Genomic DNA, 18,407 nt, shown 5'->3' with positions numbered 1-18,407 from the left:
TGTCAGTGTGCTGAGGCTGAAGAAACACTTGGTTCCATTTGATGCTCATTATGTTCCTCGCTTATTGGAACCAACGTGTCACATTTTCTTCTTCTAATTCATCCTTTCTGCTTCTTGAGTTTGCCATTTCCAGGGACACTCAGAGGAAGGCAGTGTTGAGGAGACGTGCAGTTTACTTTATTAACCACCTTTTTTTAAAAAAAAATTTTTAACGGATACATAATGCTGCTGTGTTCAAGACACTTTTCATGGTGGTAAATGCCCATAGTCTGGCCAGGCCAACTTCGTGATCTTTCCCCATATGCCAGCACACAGCAAACCGCTTAATTGTAGCCCTAATATGATTGCCTAGATCCGTGGCTGGCAAACTGTGGCGAGAGAGCCACATGCGGCTCTTTGGGTGTGGCTCTTCCACAAAATTCCACGGCCTGGGCGAGTCTATTTTGAAGAAGTGACGTTAGAAGAAGTTTAAGCTTACAAAATTTGGCTCTCAAAAGAAATTTCAGTCGTTGTACTGTTAATATTTGGCTGTGTTGACAAATGAGTTTGCTGACCACTGGCTTAGATCATCAGTTGCTCACTTTTGGTCTGTTGACTCTTTGAGGTTCGAAAGCTTGATGACCACTGGCCTAGATCACATCTTCGCACGTGTTTACATAGCCCGGGACTGTTTTGACTGTTGTGTAATAGCAATAGCTCGGCTGTGAATGTGCAATGCTTTACCCCCCACTTCTAGGTGGCCCACTTTCCTCATTATTGCAGCCAGCTGCATTGCTGTCTTTGCCAGCCTGGTGTGTCCTCTCCAAAAGGGGTTTGTATGCTATCAGGTGGGACTGGTTTAGGCACCTTCCTACATCTATATATATAAAAGCCTAAGAGACCAAATGACCAGTCGACTCATCGCTATGACACACTCTGACTACCAGGGGGCAGATGCTCAACACAGGAGCTGCCCCCTGGTGGTCAGTGTGATCCCACAGTGGGAGCGCTGCTCAGCTGACCGACGGGCGCCAGACACAGGGCCACCGCGGCCTGGAGCCTGCACCTGAGCACCAGCGAGCCTGCCGAGCGGTGGCAGCAGCAGGCACAGTGGGGCCAGGATGAGCGGGAGTGGCAGGCAGGGGCAGCAGGCGGTTTGGACTGCTGGTTTCAGCCGATCCCCACAGGCTATGCCAAGGGACCCCACCAGTGCATGCATTCGTGCATTGGCTTTTAGTATTTTCCTAATGTTTTAGGAATGAATTTTCTCTCACTTTTGTCTATGATCCTGCAATTTTGAAGCTGCTTTTGTGTTTTGAAATCCCTGATCTTCAGCGAGCCTGAGGGTGGAAGGATAAGGCCCATACCTTCCGTAGTTCTCCTCACTCCCAGCCCGGGACCACTGGACACCCAGCTGGTCCACCCGAGAGTAGGTGGGTGTTAAAGCCGGTGCCTCCCGAGGGGCCACGAAATGCCACCCTCGTGAGCTGGCGCCTCCCTCGCCACCCCAGCTCCATCACTACTCAAAGGAACTAATTTCTTGCTACTGTCATGGACATCAGTGCCGTGAGAATGTTTTTACAATGAATCCCAAATTAACCCGACTGATTAGAGCTTTTATAAGTTATTGATGGGATGTCACCTTTGCCAGCCCTCTCTGTGGAGGCGACATTTCATGAATAAGCTCTTCTTGGAAAGATCAGTCTTCCTCCCGCGCTGGCCTGTGAATGCTGATGAGGTGCCCCTGCCCTGTGGCCCCAGGACGGGGGAGCAGCAGTGCCCTTGGGGACTGGAGGGGGGGGGGCGGAGGGGGACTCCGTGGCAGTTCTGCCCCCTGCTGGCTTCGGGAAGGGGCGGGAACCACTGGCCAGCTTCGGGCTGGGGCTGGGAGGAGGGAGCGAGGGGCCTTGAGCGTTTTCAGAGCCCCCAGCGTCGGTGAGTGTGACCACCGCAGTGAGGAAGGTAGGGCGTTACCCAGTGATGGGTGCGGAGCTCAGCTAGCTCCCCGTCTGAGGCCCGGCTACCATTTCCCAGGCAGGTGGAGGAGCAGGTCCTGCAGGCGCCCCTGTGTGGATCTAAGAGCCAAACCGGCAGGAAGAGGATGGGATGTGGTCACAGGGCTCGGGGAGGGGACGGGAGGTAGAGGTCAAAGGACACACGCTTCCCGTTAGAAGATGAATAAGTTCTGGGATGGAATGCCCGGCACTTTATAAGAAGCATATTCTCTGTCCAAGGGGTGGTTTGGGGGGACGGGGGAGCGGCAGAGCAGGGAGCCTGCTGTCCGCCAGGCACGGCCTTTTTCAGACAGACGGATGCTTGCAAACCTGCCCAGGGCTGCAGGTTGTATCTACAGAGTTCACGGGCCCACACATCGCCCAGCCTTGCGTGCCGCCTCCTCCCGCTGAGCGCGCCTCAGCGAGCGCCAGAGCCAGGAGCTCAGGGCTGCCCTGTTGATGTAAATCTTTTCTAATTAAAGGCCCGAGAAAATCAGAACTGAGATGCCTTTCCTTCCTCCTAAGGCTCCAGGTCAGCACCTCTGGGATCTGGGACCGGCGATGGGCGGGGTAGAGGCCTCTCTGAGGTACAGGGGCTTCTAGGTTCCAAGCCGGGCTGGTCCGGGTTTCTGCGGTCCCTCCCAGCACAGCGGGCGCCCTGGCTGCCCCGATTACCCACCCCGCACCACCCTGCTGGCTCGTGCTGCAGGGTGTGCGGCACCGGCCTTCTGTGTGCACGCCGCCGCCCGCCGCCGCCCGCCGCCGCCCGCCGCCGCCCGCCGCCGCACGCCGCCGCCCGCCGCCGCCCGCCGCCGCCCGCCGCCGCCCGCCGCCGCACGCCGCCGCACGCCGCCGCACGCCGCCGCGCCCGGAGCTGTCAGCCCCAGGGCTCTGGCCTTTCCCCGACGCCACGCGTAGGGACACCCTCCTCAGCCCTGTGGCCGGCTGCCTGTGTCCCACCGAGCCAAGCTTTTTGAACCTTTCATCTTGAATCTCACGCTGAATTATTGGCATTTGGGCAGCATACATTTTTCACATTAATGGGCTATTTAAAAACATTTTTTCTTTAAAGCAGAAACCTGAGTACTTTAAGGAAAAAGCTTTTCTTTCTTTTTTTAAAAAATATATTTTATTGATTTTTCACAGAGAGGAAGGGAGAGATATAGAGAGATAGAAACATCGATGAAAGAGAAACATCGACCAGCTGCCTCTTGCACACCCCTACTGGGGATGTGCCCGCAACCCAGATACATGCCCTTGACCAGAATCGAACCTGGGACCTTTCAGTCCACAGACCGACGCTCTACCACTGAGCCAAACCGGTTTTGGCTTCTTTTTTCTTTTAAGTGACCCAGTGTGAGTACAGAAAACCTTCAGCTCTGTTTTCTTAATCCTTCATGACGCCTGACAAATGGGCCAGCACCCAGCGTGGGTGGGGTGCCATGCTGGTGGGTGTGACATGCTGGTGGGTGTGCCATGTTGGTAGGTTGCCATGCTGGGGGGTGCCATGCTGGTGGGTGTGCCATGCTGGGGGGTGCCATGCTGGTGGGGGTGCCATGCTGGGGGGGTGCCATGCTGGTGGGGGTACCATGCTGGGGGGGTGCCATGCTGGGGGGTGCCATGCTGGGGGGTGCCATGCTGGTGGGGGTGCCATGCTGGGGGGGTGCCATGCTGGTGGGGGTACCATGCTGGGGGGGTGCCATGCTGGGGGGTGCCATGCTGGGGGGTGCCATGCTGGTGGGGGTGCCATGCTGGGAGGGTGTGCCATGTTGGTAGGTGTGCCATGCTGGGGTGTGCCATGCTGGTGGGGGTGCCATGCTGGGGGGGCGCCATGCTGGGGGGGTGCAATGCTGGGGGGGTGCCATGCTGGTGGGTGTGCCATGCTGGGGTGTGCCATGCTGGTGGGGGTGCCATGCTGGGGGGTGCCATGCTGGGGGGGGTGCCATGCTGGGGGGTGCCATGCTGGTGGGGGTACCATGCTGGGGGGGTGCCATGCTGGTGGGTGTGCCATGCTGGGGGGTGCCATGCTGGTGGGTGTGCCATGCTGGGGGGTGCCATGCTGGTGGGGGTGCCATGCTGGGGGGGTGCCATGCTGGTGGGTGTGACATGCTGGTGGGGGTGCCATGCTGGTGGGGGTACCATGCTGGGGGGGTGCCATGCTGGGGGGGTGCCATGCTAGTGAAGAATACTAACTTCCATCTTATACAGAAAACTGCTGTTTAAAATTCTCTGCTATTCTTAGATAATCCCTTGTTTGGTAAACTCTGTCACTGTAAACTCTGTCACTTTAAGACAGTCTGTTATTCTGTAAAATGACTTTGTTTTTTATAGTTCAATAATAGAAAAAGATAGATTTAACTGTCTGACCTTGCTTGCAAGCTAGCCGTCCAATGTAATAGACTAATACTGATAATAATTATGCCAAGTACAAACTCAGTATGTATTAAAGGTTACACTGTCTGTAACCATAACTCACACCAGGCCCTTTGTAATAGCTGCCAACAAAGAGGCTCGAAGCGTATAAATACTGACAAACTTCCTGTGTGGAGGCTCAGAGATTTGGAAAGAGACACCTCCCTCTGGGCTGTGTGCAATGAAAAACTCCTAATCAATTGGCTCATTAAGGCGTCTTGTATCTCAGTCACTGACTGACACAACACCAGAGAGAAAAGCAGCTTCCTCTGTAAAACGGGGCCGGGAAGGAGGCAGAGACAAGGCTGAGACGTAAGGCTCATAAGAATCTGGTTTGTGAAGTTTAGTTTCTTAGATGGACTCAGTCCTTCCGGAGCCTCAACTGTTATGTCCCAGGCCCGAGACACACCCCTCAGAGGAGAGGGCTGTCCAGTGGTTATGGACAACCACTTGGTGTAAAGAACTTAATTTCCATATGAACTGGCTCTGGTAGCATTGGTGACGCTGTGTCCCGAGTTGCAGCCGCTATAATTGTGAATATTAACTGAGATAGTGAAACATGGTGTCCAGTTTCCTATTGCATTTTTTTCAAGTGGAGAAGTTAACTACAATAAATAGTTGACACCACAAATTGGTGGAGAAATTGTGCATATGCCAATTTGTTGTTAAAATCTTTTTCTTTGAACTATACTGCTTTGCGATCTCATTTCAGAAGAACGGCATGAACAGTCTTCAGCCGCAGTTGTGATGGTTGCACATGCTCACAACTGCCCATTCTCAGGGTTTATCCACCCCTGGGGTTTGCAAGTTATTCTCGTAAAAATTCTTAAAATGGTTGGCTTCTTGTTTGCAAGCCAGCTGATAGGGTAGCAACCAAAGATTCCAGGGTTTGAGCCTCTGAAAGACTGCCTGCTCACCTGTGCGAGGAATAACAGCATCTAAAGTGAAGACTTAAGAAAAACTCAGTGACTACTAGGGGTCTAGTAATAATTAATGTCGTTTTTAAACATTCGTTTAAAATCTTGCTTGGCGTTGACTTGTATTGACATAACCTTCAAACACGTGGTATCTACAGAACATGTGAAGTGCAATGAACAAGTTTTGCTTGAAAAAGTTTGTGTTTGGTTTGGTTTTTGTTGCAAAACTAGGGCGAAGAAGATGGCGGATGAAGAGCATATTCGGCACTGCATGCTTTACGAGTTCCAATTAGGAAGAAAAGCAAGTGAGGCTGCAACAAACATCTGTAGTGCTCTTGGTCAAGATGCAGTTAGCGCCAGAAAATGCCAGCGTTGGTTTGAGAAATTTCGCGAGGGAAATTTTTCATTAGATGACAAGAGTGGTCGAGGCCGTGTGTCCAATTTTGATCAAGAAGTTCTTCAAGCTCTTTTGGTGCAAAATCCTCAAATTACCAAACAAGAGCTTGCGACAACTTTAAATTGTTCACAAAAAACAATTTCCAATCAATTGCGTGCACTTGGCAAAGTCCAAAAGTTTGGAAAATGGGTTCCTCATGAGTTGACCGACAACAACCGTAATCAAAGAGTCACAATTTGCAGTTCGCTCCTCTCTCGTCAAAACCGTTTGCCGTTTTTAGAGCAAATTGTTACCGGAGATGAAGAATGGGTGCTGTATGTTAATTTGAAAAGGCGGCCTCAATGGTTGGACAAAAATGAGGCTCCGCAGCCCACGCCAAAACCTGACTTGCATGTGAAAAAAGTGATGTTGTGTGTTTGATGGAATTTTAAAGGAATTCTTCATTATGAACTTTTACCATCTACCCAAACCATTACAAGTGCAGTGTATAGTGCCCAATTGGAAAGGTTAGCCCAAGCTTTAAGAGAAAAAGAACCCGCGCTGATTAAACGGAAGGGCGTAATTCTTCACCACGATAACGCACGACCGCATACTGCAAGAATCACTGCTGAAAAACTGCGCCAGTTGGAATGGGAAGTTCTCCCTCAACCTGCATATTCTCCTGATATTGCCCCTTCCGATTACCATTTGTTTTGTTGTTTGCAAAACTTTCTTCTTGGAAAAAAATTTAATAATGAAGAATGCCTCAAAAATGCATTGACCGAATTTTTTGCATCAAAATCACAAGAATTTTACAACAGAGGGATTAAAATGCTTCCTGAGCGTTGGGCACAAGTAGTAGAAAACAACAGCAACTATATTGTTGATTAAATTTTGTTGTATTGTTTAAATAAATTCGATTTAAAAAAGTATTAGAAAACGACATTAATTATTACTAGACCTAATAGATAATCCTCAGGACTCTGCATTGGCTCCATAATGTTCTTGGTATTAAAAAAAAGCACATTTGTCACAGAAACTTAGTAAACATCTTAAAACTTAATATATATGTATGTTGCTTAGATAAATGTAATCACTGTAAACATCTACAATATATGATCTGGGATTTTGTTTTTATTTTGAAATGGGAGCATTTTGTTTATAAGTTCATTAAAAACTAAAAACTATTTCTTTAAGGAAATGAGGGATTTTTTTTAAACAACAAAGAATGCCTTCCTGAGTCCCTATGAAATTTTTTTAGTAGACTACTTCAAGCCACTTGTTACACAAAACCCCTTTGCAAATCATTTTAGGTTTAGTGTTAAAACTCTTACTCACATTAAACTGTTTTGGTCTGGAGGAGAAAGGTATTATTTTTTCTTTTTTCTTTTTTTTCCTTTTTAAATGACTTGCAGGCACAAATACCTAGTGCCTGCTAGGACTTGATTATTATAACTCCAGCGCCTTAGACAAACAGCGGGACTGATTTTGAATAAATGAAAGCGTTAAAGGGTTTAACTGCAGAATAAAGCTTTTCTTTAAATTTTTTGTTAATTGGCTCTGAGCGGATTGATTCTTAACTTTGGAGAACATCACACCACGTGAGATTGATGTGATCACTGACCCCCCCTAACCCACTTCCCTCAATCTTATCTGCCGCTATTCTTTTTCTGACCAAGAGAAAGATCTGTTGACATTTTTAAACTGTAATTTATTCATTTAGACTCACAGGCGTCCTCAAACTTTTTAAAGTGGGGGCCAGATCACGGTCCCTCAGAGAGCTGGAGGGCCGGACTATATGAACTACTAATTCCTACTGTAACACCTCGGCTGCGCTCACTGCCCAAAAAACCTGGCGGGCCGGATCAGACTCCTCTGCGGGCCGCATGTGGCCCGAGGGCCGTAGTTTGAAGACCCCTGATAGAGCATGTCAGAATAAATTTAAAAGTACTTTCACCTGAAAATGCTCTCAGGAGCTTATTGTGTAAAAAAAGTAGGTGTTTGAAGGGAGGGAAGGAGAGTGGGAAGAGATACAGAGAGAAACATTGAGGTGAGAGAGACACAATGGTTGGTTGCCTCCCCCATGCGCTCTGACGGGGCCCGGGAGCGAACCTGGGACCCACACACGTGCCCTTGACCAGTGATCGAACCTGAGACCCTTTGGTTAATGTGCTGACACTCTGACCCTGAGACCACAGCCAGGGCCGATGCCAGAATTCTCTGCTGGGAAAGAAATGGACGTTTTACACGTGCGGAAGCCCTGCTGTGCTTATCCGTGATGCCGTTCACCCACGCACACCAGCGGGTGGGACCGTTCCGGCTGCAGAGCATCACCCTCTCCGAGGAGGACAGGCCACGCACGCGCTTGCTTACCAGCTGCTGGCCTTTGGGGCCCCAGCCTGCGTACTGCAGCTTCGCGTCGCTCACCTCCGGGGGGTCCAGACGCTGAGGGTCCCTGGAAAACAGGACAAAGAGAGCAAAGTGGTGGGACCGAGAGTCAAGAGCTGTAATTTTTCCTGCCCCCGAGCCTCCCTCCTTCCCTCCCTCCCGGTGTCACGTTCTGCTCGGGACGGGCCGGGTTCCTCAGGGGCGGAGCGGACTCAGGTCCTCATGCTGAACCCAAATAGGAAACCTTCCCCCAGGGGAGCCTGCGGAGGAGTCTCTGAACCAATTGTTAAAAATATTCAGGACCATCAAAATTAAACATTGAAATGCCCAGCTGTGCGGCAATAAACCCCCCTGGTTTAAAGCTCCACCTCCGATTTCCTCACAGACAGTTATGTTTTCCTAAGCACAGTGCCAGGCCCTCGGCCTTTCCAACACGGGTGGCCTCAAGGCCAGGTTCCATCTGTGGTTTGCGTTGAACCAAAAGGGAGAGAGAGAAGGGGAGGTTGAGAGAGATTGAGAAAGACAGAGAGAGACTGAGATGGAGAGGTTGAAGGAGTGTGAGAGGAAAAGATTGAAAGAGACACAGAGAGAGATTGAAAGAAGAGAAACATTTTTTCCTTTCAAACATCACCTGCATTTTTCCATTCTTAATTGATTATATGCAGACTACCACACCAACAAAATACTGCCTGTGCACTTGAAGGCCATAATGGATAAAAATCTTAACAGAAAACGGAAAAGCCCCGGCACTTTGCCAGGAGTTAAACGGTTCAGGACGAGAGCAACGGCGCTGGCCGCAACGTGCAGAAGAGGAGGCCACCTCTTTCCGGTGACGCTGCTCCCGGAGACTCTGTCCGCGGAGTAGGCGCCCGTCATGGAGCACCGCCTGGGGGCCGCAGAAGACGAAGTTGTGAGTGTGCTCCTTCCTCTCCAGAGAGACTGCGGTGGCAGGGTGGTTGGGAAAGGAAGATGCTGAATTTAAAGGGGTTGTCTGAACCCAGGAGACAGGCATGAAGGGAAAGGAGGCGAAGTGGTACGGGTGAGGGCTTGGATCAGTAGAAAATTCTAAAAGCAAGTGCTTAACAGTCTGCCAGGACATGGAATACATTTCTGAGTCAAAAATGCGGTCCGCCCCGCCCCGCCCCGCCCCGCCCCGCCCCGCCCCGCGGCTCCAGGTGAGGCCCTGGGCTGCAGAAGCCAGTGAGGGAGACAGTGACAGAGCGGCTGCGCCCAGCTGTTAGCGGAGCAGTGAGGAGGGGAGGTCTGAATGCTATAGGTTCCCAGTGAACCTTCGCAAACCTACCACTTGTGTGATTTTAGGGTTTTGAAATATTTTCATGAACAAGGGTGACTTCCTCACTGATTTTGTATGGGAAAGGTTCTCTAAGGATATTCAAAATTCAGAAGCAATAAAATAAAAGAGTGATTCGAGGACATAAATAATTTTGAAAAATTGTTGACAAAACATCACAAAAGACAACCGAGGAAGTGGGAGAAAATATTCATAACACACTACAGACACATGCTGAGCTCCATCGGACAAAGAACCCTAAAATTAAGGTTGCACAAGAGGATAGAAATGTGAGAAAAAGACATGAGCAGACGAGTGTCTGAGAAGATATTAAAATGGTCCTCGAACACATGAAAAGTACTGAACAAACAAGGTCAGAGAAATGCAAAGTGAAACATACTGAGTTATCCTTCCCGATAGAACTTGTCCCGAACAAGGAAGCAAGGAAACTGTGGCCTGTCGTGCTGGCGAGGCTGCGGTGCCTGCTGTGCAACCCCCCTGAGCTATGGACCCAGTTCACTTCCTGGAAGACCCACCCCAACGACACAGACACACCGCCAGCTGTGTGCACTGCAGCTCTGCAGTTGCAACATCTGGGGAGCAGCGCACGGATGAGTAAGTGTGACACGTCCTACAGGCATGACCGCCGTCCCGAAATGGGAAGGTCTCCGTCTCCGACAGGAGTGGCTCCCATGACTGAGCTACGCAGAGCCCAGCAGGGGCCCAGCAGGTGTGATCGGCATCTAGAAAGGGGCACGGGGAAGTGGGCGTGGGCTCCTCATCTGCCCAGAACAGAGAGGCAGGAGCGGAAGACAGACACCAGCGGCGGGTTACGTGTAGGGTGAGTGGGAAAGGGGCTGGGGCGAGGGCCTGTTTCTCTGGGTGTGTCTGTCTGGTGTAACCCCTGGCCTCACACTATAACAGGGTTTGCATTCCTTTACACCCCCACACCCCAAGTAAGACCAGTGATGGAAAACAAGCGGATGTGGGGAAACTCTGACCGCAGGACAGACCGCAAGTCAAAGGAAGTTCCGTCCTGCACGGAGGGCGGGAGAGAGGAACCACGGCAAGGACTCTGGAGGCGGCGCCTCACAAAAGCTGCGCGGGGCAGGCAGGAGCTGCTGTCTGGGGGTGTCTCCCAGGGCTGAGCCAGCGACCCTGAGGGACTCCCGGTGGGGCGGGCACCGGAACAAACTAATGTGCAAATAAGGAATACGCTGCAGAGATGAGGGCCAGGTTCCCTGCAGGCGCATAGTTATGAGGAAGGGGAGAGCGAGAGTGAGCCCCAGGGAGCTTTATCTGCTGACCTGGGGCCCAGCTTTCACAGTGCTTCTTGGGGGCACGCGCTTCCCGCAGAGAGGAAGCCCTGGGCACTGCCTTGGCTGGGGGGCCGGTGGCACTGCTCTCAGCCCTGAGCCCAAGACCTGGTTCATGGCCATTCAATGGACTGAAATTCTCAGGAGTGTGCTCAGGAGTGTATGAGAGAGAGACAGGGAGAGATGGAGAGATGAAGAATGAGTGTGAAAGCATGCATTCATTTATTTTGGTGTTGGTTCCTGCTCTCAACCCATCTTTCTGTCTTTCTTTTTATTTACTCATTTGTTTTAAAGAATCCATGCCAAGCTCCATATGAATCATGTCAGGGAAGAGATGGGCTGGTAAAAAATGATTAAGGACAAATACAATGATCTGGATTTAATTCCGTCTCAAAGTAATCACACAGTCCATTCTGACTGCGTATTTGAGCAATAAGCAAGCAGCATACATCATGCTGACTCTTGCAGAGTAAGTTAGTGTGGAAGTTGACTCATTTCTCTTCCTAAACTGAGCCAAGGTGCTGAAAAGCTTCCCAACAGAAACAGTCTTTGGAAAAAGAAAAGTCAAGAATTGCTTTCCTGGCTCCTAAACTTTCAGGCTAAAACATTTGAAAAATGAGCATTTTCAATGTCAAATAATACGTGTTTTCGTAATCTTCCTCATGATGGATAATATAAAAACATAAAAGACCTCACAGTCTTAGCAGCATATCCCACATATTGTAGATGCTCATACAGATGAACTGAACATGAATACAGTGGAACCTCGGTTCTCAGACAAGACTCATTCTGGAAGGCTGTTCGAATCATGTTTCCTTTAGAAATAATGTAAATGGAATCAGTGCCTTGCAGAACCCTGAGTGAGTCCCTGTTTTAATGTCTCTCCTATACAACACATGTCTAATGTACAGTTTAATCTATAAACAAACACCTTAAAAACAAAAAGGACATGATATGTAAACGAGGATTTGACAAAAAGAAAATGAAATGCACAGTAAAAAAAGAAAATTTAATAATAACAAGCAGAAAAAGGCAAAAAACAAGAAAATATTCGAAGCACAATTTCCTGAGATGTTAGCAACGTGAGAGGTTTAGCAGTAAACTCACATTGAGCGTTCTCTCCTTTGTTTGTCGCTGAGAGACGCGTGACAGTCACACAGGGTCAGCATGAAAGGTTGTCGGGTTGAGAAGCGAATTGTTTGAGATGGAGACATTAAGGGCCAAGGTTCTGCTGTAGATGGATGGATGGATGGATGGGTGGATGGATGGATGGATGGGTGGATGGATGGATATATGGGACCCAGTTTAGTCAGCAATGAACGGTTGGTTAGGTCAGTACAACCTTAAATTTCACATAACATTGAAAGATTTATATTATTATTTTAATATACTGTATATCTTAAATTGCACACATAATCTTTAAAAACAAACAAACCGTTTTTACTTATTTCAGAGAGAGGAAGGGGGAAGGAGAGAAAGATAGAAACATCAGTGATGAGAGAGAATTATTGATTGGCTGCTTCCTGCACAACCCCTACTGGGGACGGAGCCCACAACCCAGGCATGTGCCCTGACCTCCTGGTCCATAGGTCGCTGCTCAACCACTGAGCCACACCAGTCGGGCATATTACGGAGGTTTAAACGAGGAGATGAATGTAACAGCCCAGCCAGCACCTGGGCCCTGGCTCTGATGTCACTACTGCTGATGCTGCCAGGGCCAGGGCGGGAGAAGAGCCAGCTGTACAATTCATTGCTCATGTTTTCTCCAAGATTAGGTGGTCTGTTGTCCAAAGCACCTTGATTCAGAAACCAGGCCATCTGCAGTAGGATGGCGAGGGAGGCAGTCCCTGGCTGTGCCCGCAGGGCCCGAGCTGGGGCCTGGAGGCGTCTCCTGCACTTGGATGAGTGCCTTTGTTTACTTCCTGTCCGTCACCTGACACCGCGGATTCATCAGCCTGAAGACTCCCCTGGGCCGGAGCTTCTTCCTGGTGGAGAGGAGAGCGTGGTGCCAGCCACCCGCCCGGGGGAGGAGGATCGGGAACAGGCCTGGGGCCCTCGGCCGCGTGTCTCACCGTCCCACGGAGGAGGCAGCGTGTCCACGGCCTGTTCTCTCCAGAGCTTGCGAATGAGACGTCTGTTGGGTGTGGATTTCTCTCAAGAGCTTGGTAGCTCGGTTAAGTCTTAGAATGAGTTGAGCTTCTTAACTAACAATGTCTCCTCAAGTTTGCGACGTTCGGCAATAAGCGGAACCACGGGCAGTGCTGACGTTTCAGCGGAGAAACACCGAGTGAAAGGAGGTGCTCGACCCGGGGGGCGGCTCCCTTCAATGACCCGTGTCACCAAATGCTCACGGTCCCAGGCCCCCCTGCTGTCACTTGCCAGTGTCATTACCGACGGGGCAGTCACGTTTCTGGGTCCTGTCCGGCTACACGTGCTTAAACCACTTGGTTTTCTGTCTCATAGAGACAGGCATCACCAATTCACACTTTCCTATTCAGGCATCTCTCCCAAGGAGGGTTGTGAAAGCAGCCAGCTGGGATATTTGAGGGAAAACGGTAGACAGTTTGGTGATAGGCAGTGGAAATCAGACCATTTAAAAACAGGCCCTGCGGATCTGACCCTGAACTCTGTGTAGCTCTCACATGTGAGCTCGTGGGGCGCGGAGGGAGGAGGACTGCCCTCCAACAGGAGCAGGACCGCCCTCACTGAATGTGACCTTCCAGAAGGCCCCGCCCTGCTCCTTCTCCTGTATTCCTAACCGCCCCTTCTCATATAGCTCCTTCTGGGCACTGGGTCCCACTCCTCCTCTGCTTCCTCCCACCCCAGACCGCCCCCAGCTGCTCCTCATCCTTCCCATGGGGGGGTGAGGGGGTGGGTGGGGAGGGTGGGCCTGGCTCAGAGCCGCCCCTTGGGTTTCTCAGGATCAGGCAGGACGGTCTTTTCTCAGAACCGTGTCCTGTGGCTGCTGCCCGGGCAGGGGTTTCCGCTCCCAGGCACTCGATGATGGACGGGGCGAGGGGGCAGGTATTTGAAGGAGACACAGCGGAGGCCCAGGGAGAAGCTGACGAGGCGGGCGCTGACGGAAGGACTCCCCTGGCAGTGGCCAAGGCCACGGGGCTCCCGTGTGCAGGCGCTCCCCTCGCGGCTGTGGAGCTGGGGCTCTGGACGCTGTGGCAAAGGCTTCGTTAGGAAATGTGATCTCACACGCAGGTCGGTCGGGTCAGGCTGTTCGCGTTGGGGGTCTGGGAGGGCGGGCGTGTCGGCAGCCGAGCCTCTCCGAGCCTGTAGGAGTGTCCCTGGCAGCAGGTGCGGGCCCAGGGTTAAGATGCCGAGATGCAGCCACCGTGGCCTTGGGCCAGTGGTGGGAACGCGCCCACACGGTGCGATGAAGGAAGTGGCTCTCCGCCCCCTGGCTCCAGCCCGCCAGCTGCACCCAGGCACCGGGCTGTGGGTAGAAAGGGCAACGCTCCCGCCAGGTATGACCTTGCACGCAGACAGAGCCCTGGGCTGGGGCTCCCGGCTCCTGGTCTCAGCTCCCTCACGGACCACTGGGGTCGCTGGGGCTGGTCCGTGAGGGAGCTGAGACCAGGAGCCGGGAGCCCCAGCCCAGCACCTGCGTCCTGTGTCCGTGCACCGAACCCTGCACCCGCTCACTGTGCTGTCCACTGCACTGTCCTCTTTAGTGGCTGCAGAACACGCCAGTGTTGGCCAGGCATGCAGTGCGCGGGCATACTCTGAACACTGCCACCTCTGGAGGGCCAGCTGGCCACCTCTCCCTCGGGGCGCTGGTGTCCAGCTCTGATAAAACTGGGGGTGGGGTGGGAAGCTGACTGCACCCTTCCTGCAGAAGGGGCCGAGGCTCGGCCGGGAGCCAGGTCAGAAGACGGGCTTCCTGCTCAGTGGGTGGACGCCAGAGCGTGGGGAAGGCTCCGGGCTCTGCCGCTGGCCTTGAAGCAGCAGGCAGACCCCACGCAGGACCAAGTCCCTGGATGCGCTCATTTTTGGATCCAGCCCTTTCCCAGAGATGAGATTCTCAAAAAGAAATTCCACCCCCACCCCTCATCCCCCAGAATCTGCCCCAGAAGCAGGACCAATCCCAGGGCCAGAGCCCTCTTACCCGCCCAGGCCGGGCGCACAGCCTCGCCGCCTCTGCCCCTGCCCCTGCCCCACTCAGCTGACCCCTGTCCTCAGCAGGCCCGCCACTGAGTGGTGCTCGAAGGGAAGAGTTTGAGGGATGAGAGGGCCTGTTATCCACCTGGGGCGCAGAGAAAAGGCCACCAGCCTCGGGGTGGACGGGCGTCGGGGTAAAAGCTCGAGCCCCACATGAGGTAGCGCTTTTACAAAGGGACACAGCACCAGCACGGCAGAGGACAACATGGCAGTTGGTCAAGTTAAACACCCATTTTCTGTATGACCAGCAATTCCATCTCTAGGCGTTTTACCCGAGAAAATGAAGATGTGTCAGCATGAACTTCATGTGCCAGGAGTGGGAGGGGGCACTCTCCTCCCGTAGCCCGAGCTGGAAGCCACTCCAAGCCCGACGCCGATGCTAACAGAATCAGGGTGCAGTCAAGTGGGGGACCCTCCTCAGCGATGAGAATGAGCACGGGCACCGCGCACGAGAGTGAACGCGGAGAGCAGTTATGCTAAGAAGCCGGCAGCACAAGACTGCAGAAGTGTGGCTCTGTTCAGAAGATTCTAGAAAAGGCAGAACTGTAGGGTGGACAGTCGCTGGTGGCAGGGACAGCCCGGGGTGCAGGAGGCGCACAGTGGGGTGCTTGTGGTCTCTGTCTTGGCGGTAGCGGTCTTCTGGGATGGTAATGACCTGTCACCGCACACACGCCACCATGGGGGCTGGCCTCTCCACAGCCTCCACCCTCCTGTCTAAATCCTGAGCTGCTCTCCCGGCCAAGGCTACGCCTGATGTTCCAGCGAAGCCAACGTCACCAAGGCAAATCAATCTGGGGCTTCCTGTCCAGCCCTCTGCAGGCGCAGGGAGCCCGGGAGAGAGGATGTACAGACAGAACGAGCAGACCGGAGGCCCCGCACACACTGATGCTCACTTCCTCGCAGCAGGAGCAGAGGCGCAGCCCAGGCTGCAAACATCGGGCTGGCTCAGCTACCCCAGGCGCTGGCCAGCCCACCAGCATCTCTCCCCAGGGAAGGCCTGTGAGCAGGCGAGAGCAGACCTCAGGGATCAGGACTGACCCTCAGGCCTGAGGGAGGGGCTCAGCGAGCATGCCACTGATTTTGTGTGACTTGCAAAACCACGAGCACAGAGCCCCAAAACGCACAAATACAATAGAAACGGCACCTCCACCACCAAGCCCACTAGGTGGAGCCCAAGCCTAAGGCCAGGCTGGCCACCCAGCTCCAGGACAAACCAGCCCCCCTGCCTGTCCTTCAGGGGCTCAGTGACAAAGGAAGGAGCAGCTGTGCAGGGCCCTGGGACAGACTGCGCAAGGGGAGCTGCTGAAGATGCTCAGTGACCCTGCAGCCACCCCTGCGGCACTGCGCTGGCCTGTGCTCAGGCTTGCGTGCAGGCAGGACGCTGATTTCCAGCCGCAACTGCAATGTTGGCGTCAGTGCTGAGGAGCGAAGGCGGGCAGGGCCCTTGGCCCCCAGGCTAGTGAAACGTTCAGAGTAGGTTACACCCCGCTGACCCGTCCACTCTCTGGTGGTTGATCCGGGTGGGGTCCAGGCCGCATCTTCTCACAGTCAACACTGTTCGCTACTGAATCCATTTCCTCCGACTACAGCCAACACCTGTGGGGAATCTCCTGGCTGCAGACAATTCAAGGGAATCAGCAAGGAGCCTGAGGAAATAGTGCATTTTCCATGTTTCACCTCGTTTTCAAACGGGCTGTGTGTGTGCGTGATCTTGCAGGTGTGCAGGAGTCCTGGCGGGAGGAGTGCGGAAGCAGCTCCCTGCATGAGGCCGAGGGCGCTCCTCCCGCAGGTCTGTGCAGTCCAGCCCTTCAGCCCTGGCTCTGACCCTGAGGGGGGGGAACACATGTCACACAGCAAACTGGAAACGTGTCTAAACATTCCGTGCACAGGGTCACTAGCAATTTAGTGCAAGATAAACGAGAGTGACATGGGAAGTGTGCTTCTCTGGGAGCCAGGAGAGAGAGGGGGCTGTAGAGGAGTGTTGACATTCAGAGGTGAAGGCTCAGAAGGTGGGGTACCGGGTGTAGGTGCAGGGAGATGCTGGTGTGCATGTGTGTGTGGGGGGGATTTGGGGAAGATGGAGTGAATGAATGGTGACGAATGCCCAGGAGCAGGTGCTGCATGGATGGACACCTGGCTGGTGTGGCTCAGGGAAGCAGGACCGCGTGGACGGGCGCCATCTGCTCTTCCTCCCCCTCGCTGCAGCAGACACCCCCTACCGCAGCCTCTGCCACAGCCCAGGCAAGTACGGCCTTGGTTTGAACTCAGAGCTCAGGAAGCCATCAGAACCATCAGTGTTGACACTGAGGCTGAAACTTACTTTCTGTTGAAATGCACGGGGAGGGAGGCGAGGGGTGACAAATTCAATTTGACCGTGAGTGGAGCCTGGGGTGCCTCCCACACACCAGGCAGGCCCTCCACGCAGCAGCTCCCCACCTGCGTGTCCCTCTGTGGGCGCACAGCCCCGGAGGCAGCCTGTTACTCCTCAAGCCCTGTAACGTCTCCGAGATGGCACGGGCCCGAGGTCAAGGCAGAGGTCGACTGGGACCCTATTCCCAGATCTGATTGCTGCTGAAGCACACTCTCTAGCTAAGAGGGAGGGGGAGAGCCAGAGGGGATGGCAGAGAGAGGAGGGGATGGCAGAGAGGAGGTGATGGCAGAGAGGAGGAGATGGCGGAGAGAGGAGGGGATGGCGGAGAGAGGAGGGGATGGCGGAGAGAGGAGGGGATGGCGGAGAGGAGGGGATGGCGGAGAGAGGAGGGGATGGCAAAGAGGAGGGGATGGCAGAGAGGAGGGGATGGCAGAGAGGAGGGGATGGTGGAGAGAGGAGGGGATGGCAGAGAGAGGAGGGGATGGTAGAGAGGAGGGGATGGCAGAGAGGAGGGAGAGGCGGAGAGAGGAGGGGATGGCAGAGAGGAGGGGATGGCAGAGAGGAGGGAGAGGCGGAGAGAGGAGGGGATGGCAGAGAGGAGGGGATGGCAGAGAGAGGAGGGGATGGCAGAGAGGAGGGAGAGGCGGAAACCCTGAAACCGGCCCTACATGGGGACCCAGGAGCTGTCAGGGTGCTGAGAACCATGCCCTCCCATAGCAGCATGATCCCCGCCCCACCCCCCCCGTCCCCCCCATGCTCTGTTGGGGTTACGCTGAGAGCCATTTAAGAACATCTCTCTCTTCTACATGGTGGCTTCACGCTGGCACTTCCCAGGGTTTACAGAAAATGAAGCTCCTGCTGCCTCTGGCAGCTGCCTGCTCCGTGGGGTCTGTGTGGAAGGGGGGTGCAGTGTCCCCAGGGATTCTGCACAAGAGGAGCTGGGAAGGAGGCGCGCTGAGCCAGAGGCCTGCCAGGGCCTGCGAATTCCCATCACTGCCCCGGATCGCGCTCCTAGGACTGGCTCAGGCAGCAGGCTTAGCTCACAGGGGCGCAGGCGCCCAGGATTTAATTAGAGGGACATGGCTATGAGCCCTGGAAATCTGTCTTCATTTTCCAAGAGAACACCAGCTCCCCAGGATCACAATTAGTGTGGTTTCCCCACTGGCTGAGCCCCGTGCCCCCATGCCCTCCCA

The 18,407-nt window shown here is 53.4% G+C and overlaps 1 protein-coding gene across 1 annotated transcript in view; it reads right to left on the bottom strand.

Moving 5' to 3' along the window:
* The window catches only part of DPP6 (dipeptidyl peptidase like 6), a 223,780-nt gene that overhangs the window by 80,200 nt on the left and 125,173 nt on the right, over nt 1-18,407 (bottom strand). Inside the window, exon 7 of the mRNA XM_036425830.2 lies at nt 8,052-8,133. Within this exon, the coding sequence (XP_036281723.1) occupies nt 8,052-8,133 (82 nt within the window). The remainder of the gene's footprint in view (nt 1-8,051; nt 8,134-18,407) is intronic.

Source organism: Pipistrellus kuhlii, unplaced genomic scaffold, assembly GCF_014108245.1.
Source record: "Pipistrellus kuhlii isolate mPipKuh1 unplaced genomic scaffold, mPipKuh1.p scaffold_m20_p_86, whole genome shotgun sequence".
Classification (NCBI taxonomy): domain Eukaryota; kingdom Metazoa; phylum Chordata; class Mammalia; order Chiroptera; family Vespertilionidae; genus Pipistrellus; species Pipistrellus kuhlii.
Note: the sequence above shows the minus strand (reverse complement) of the source record. Positions and strands in the feature narration are given on the sequence as shown.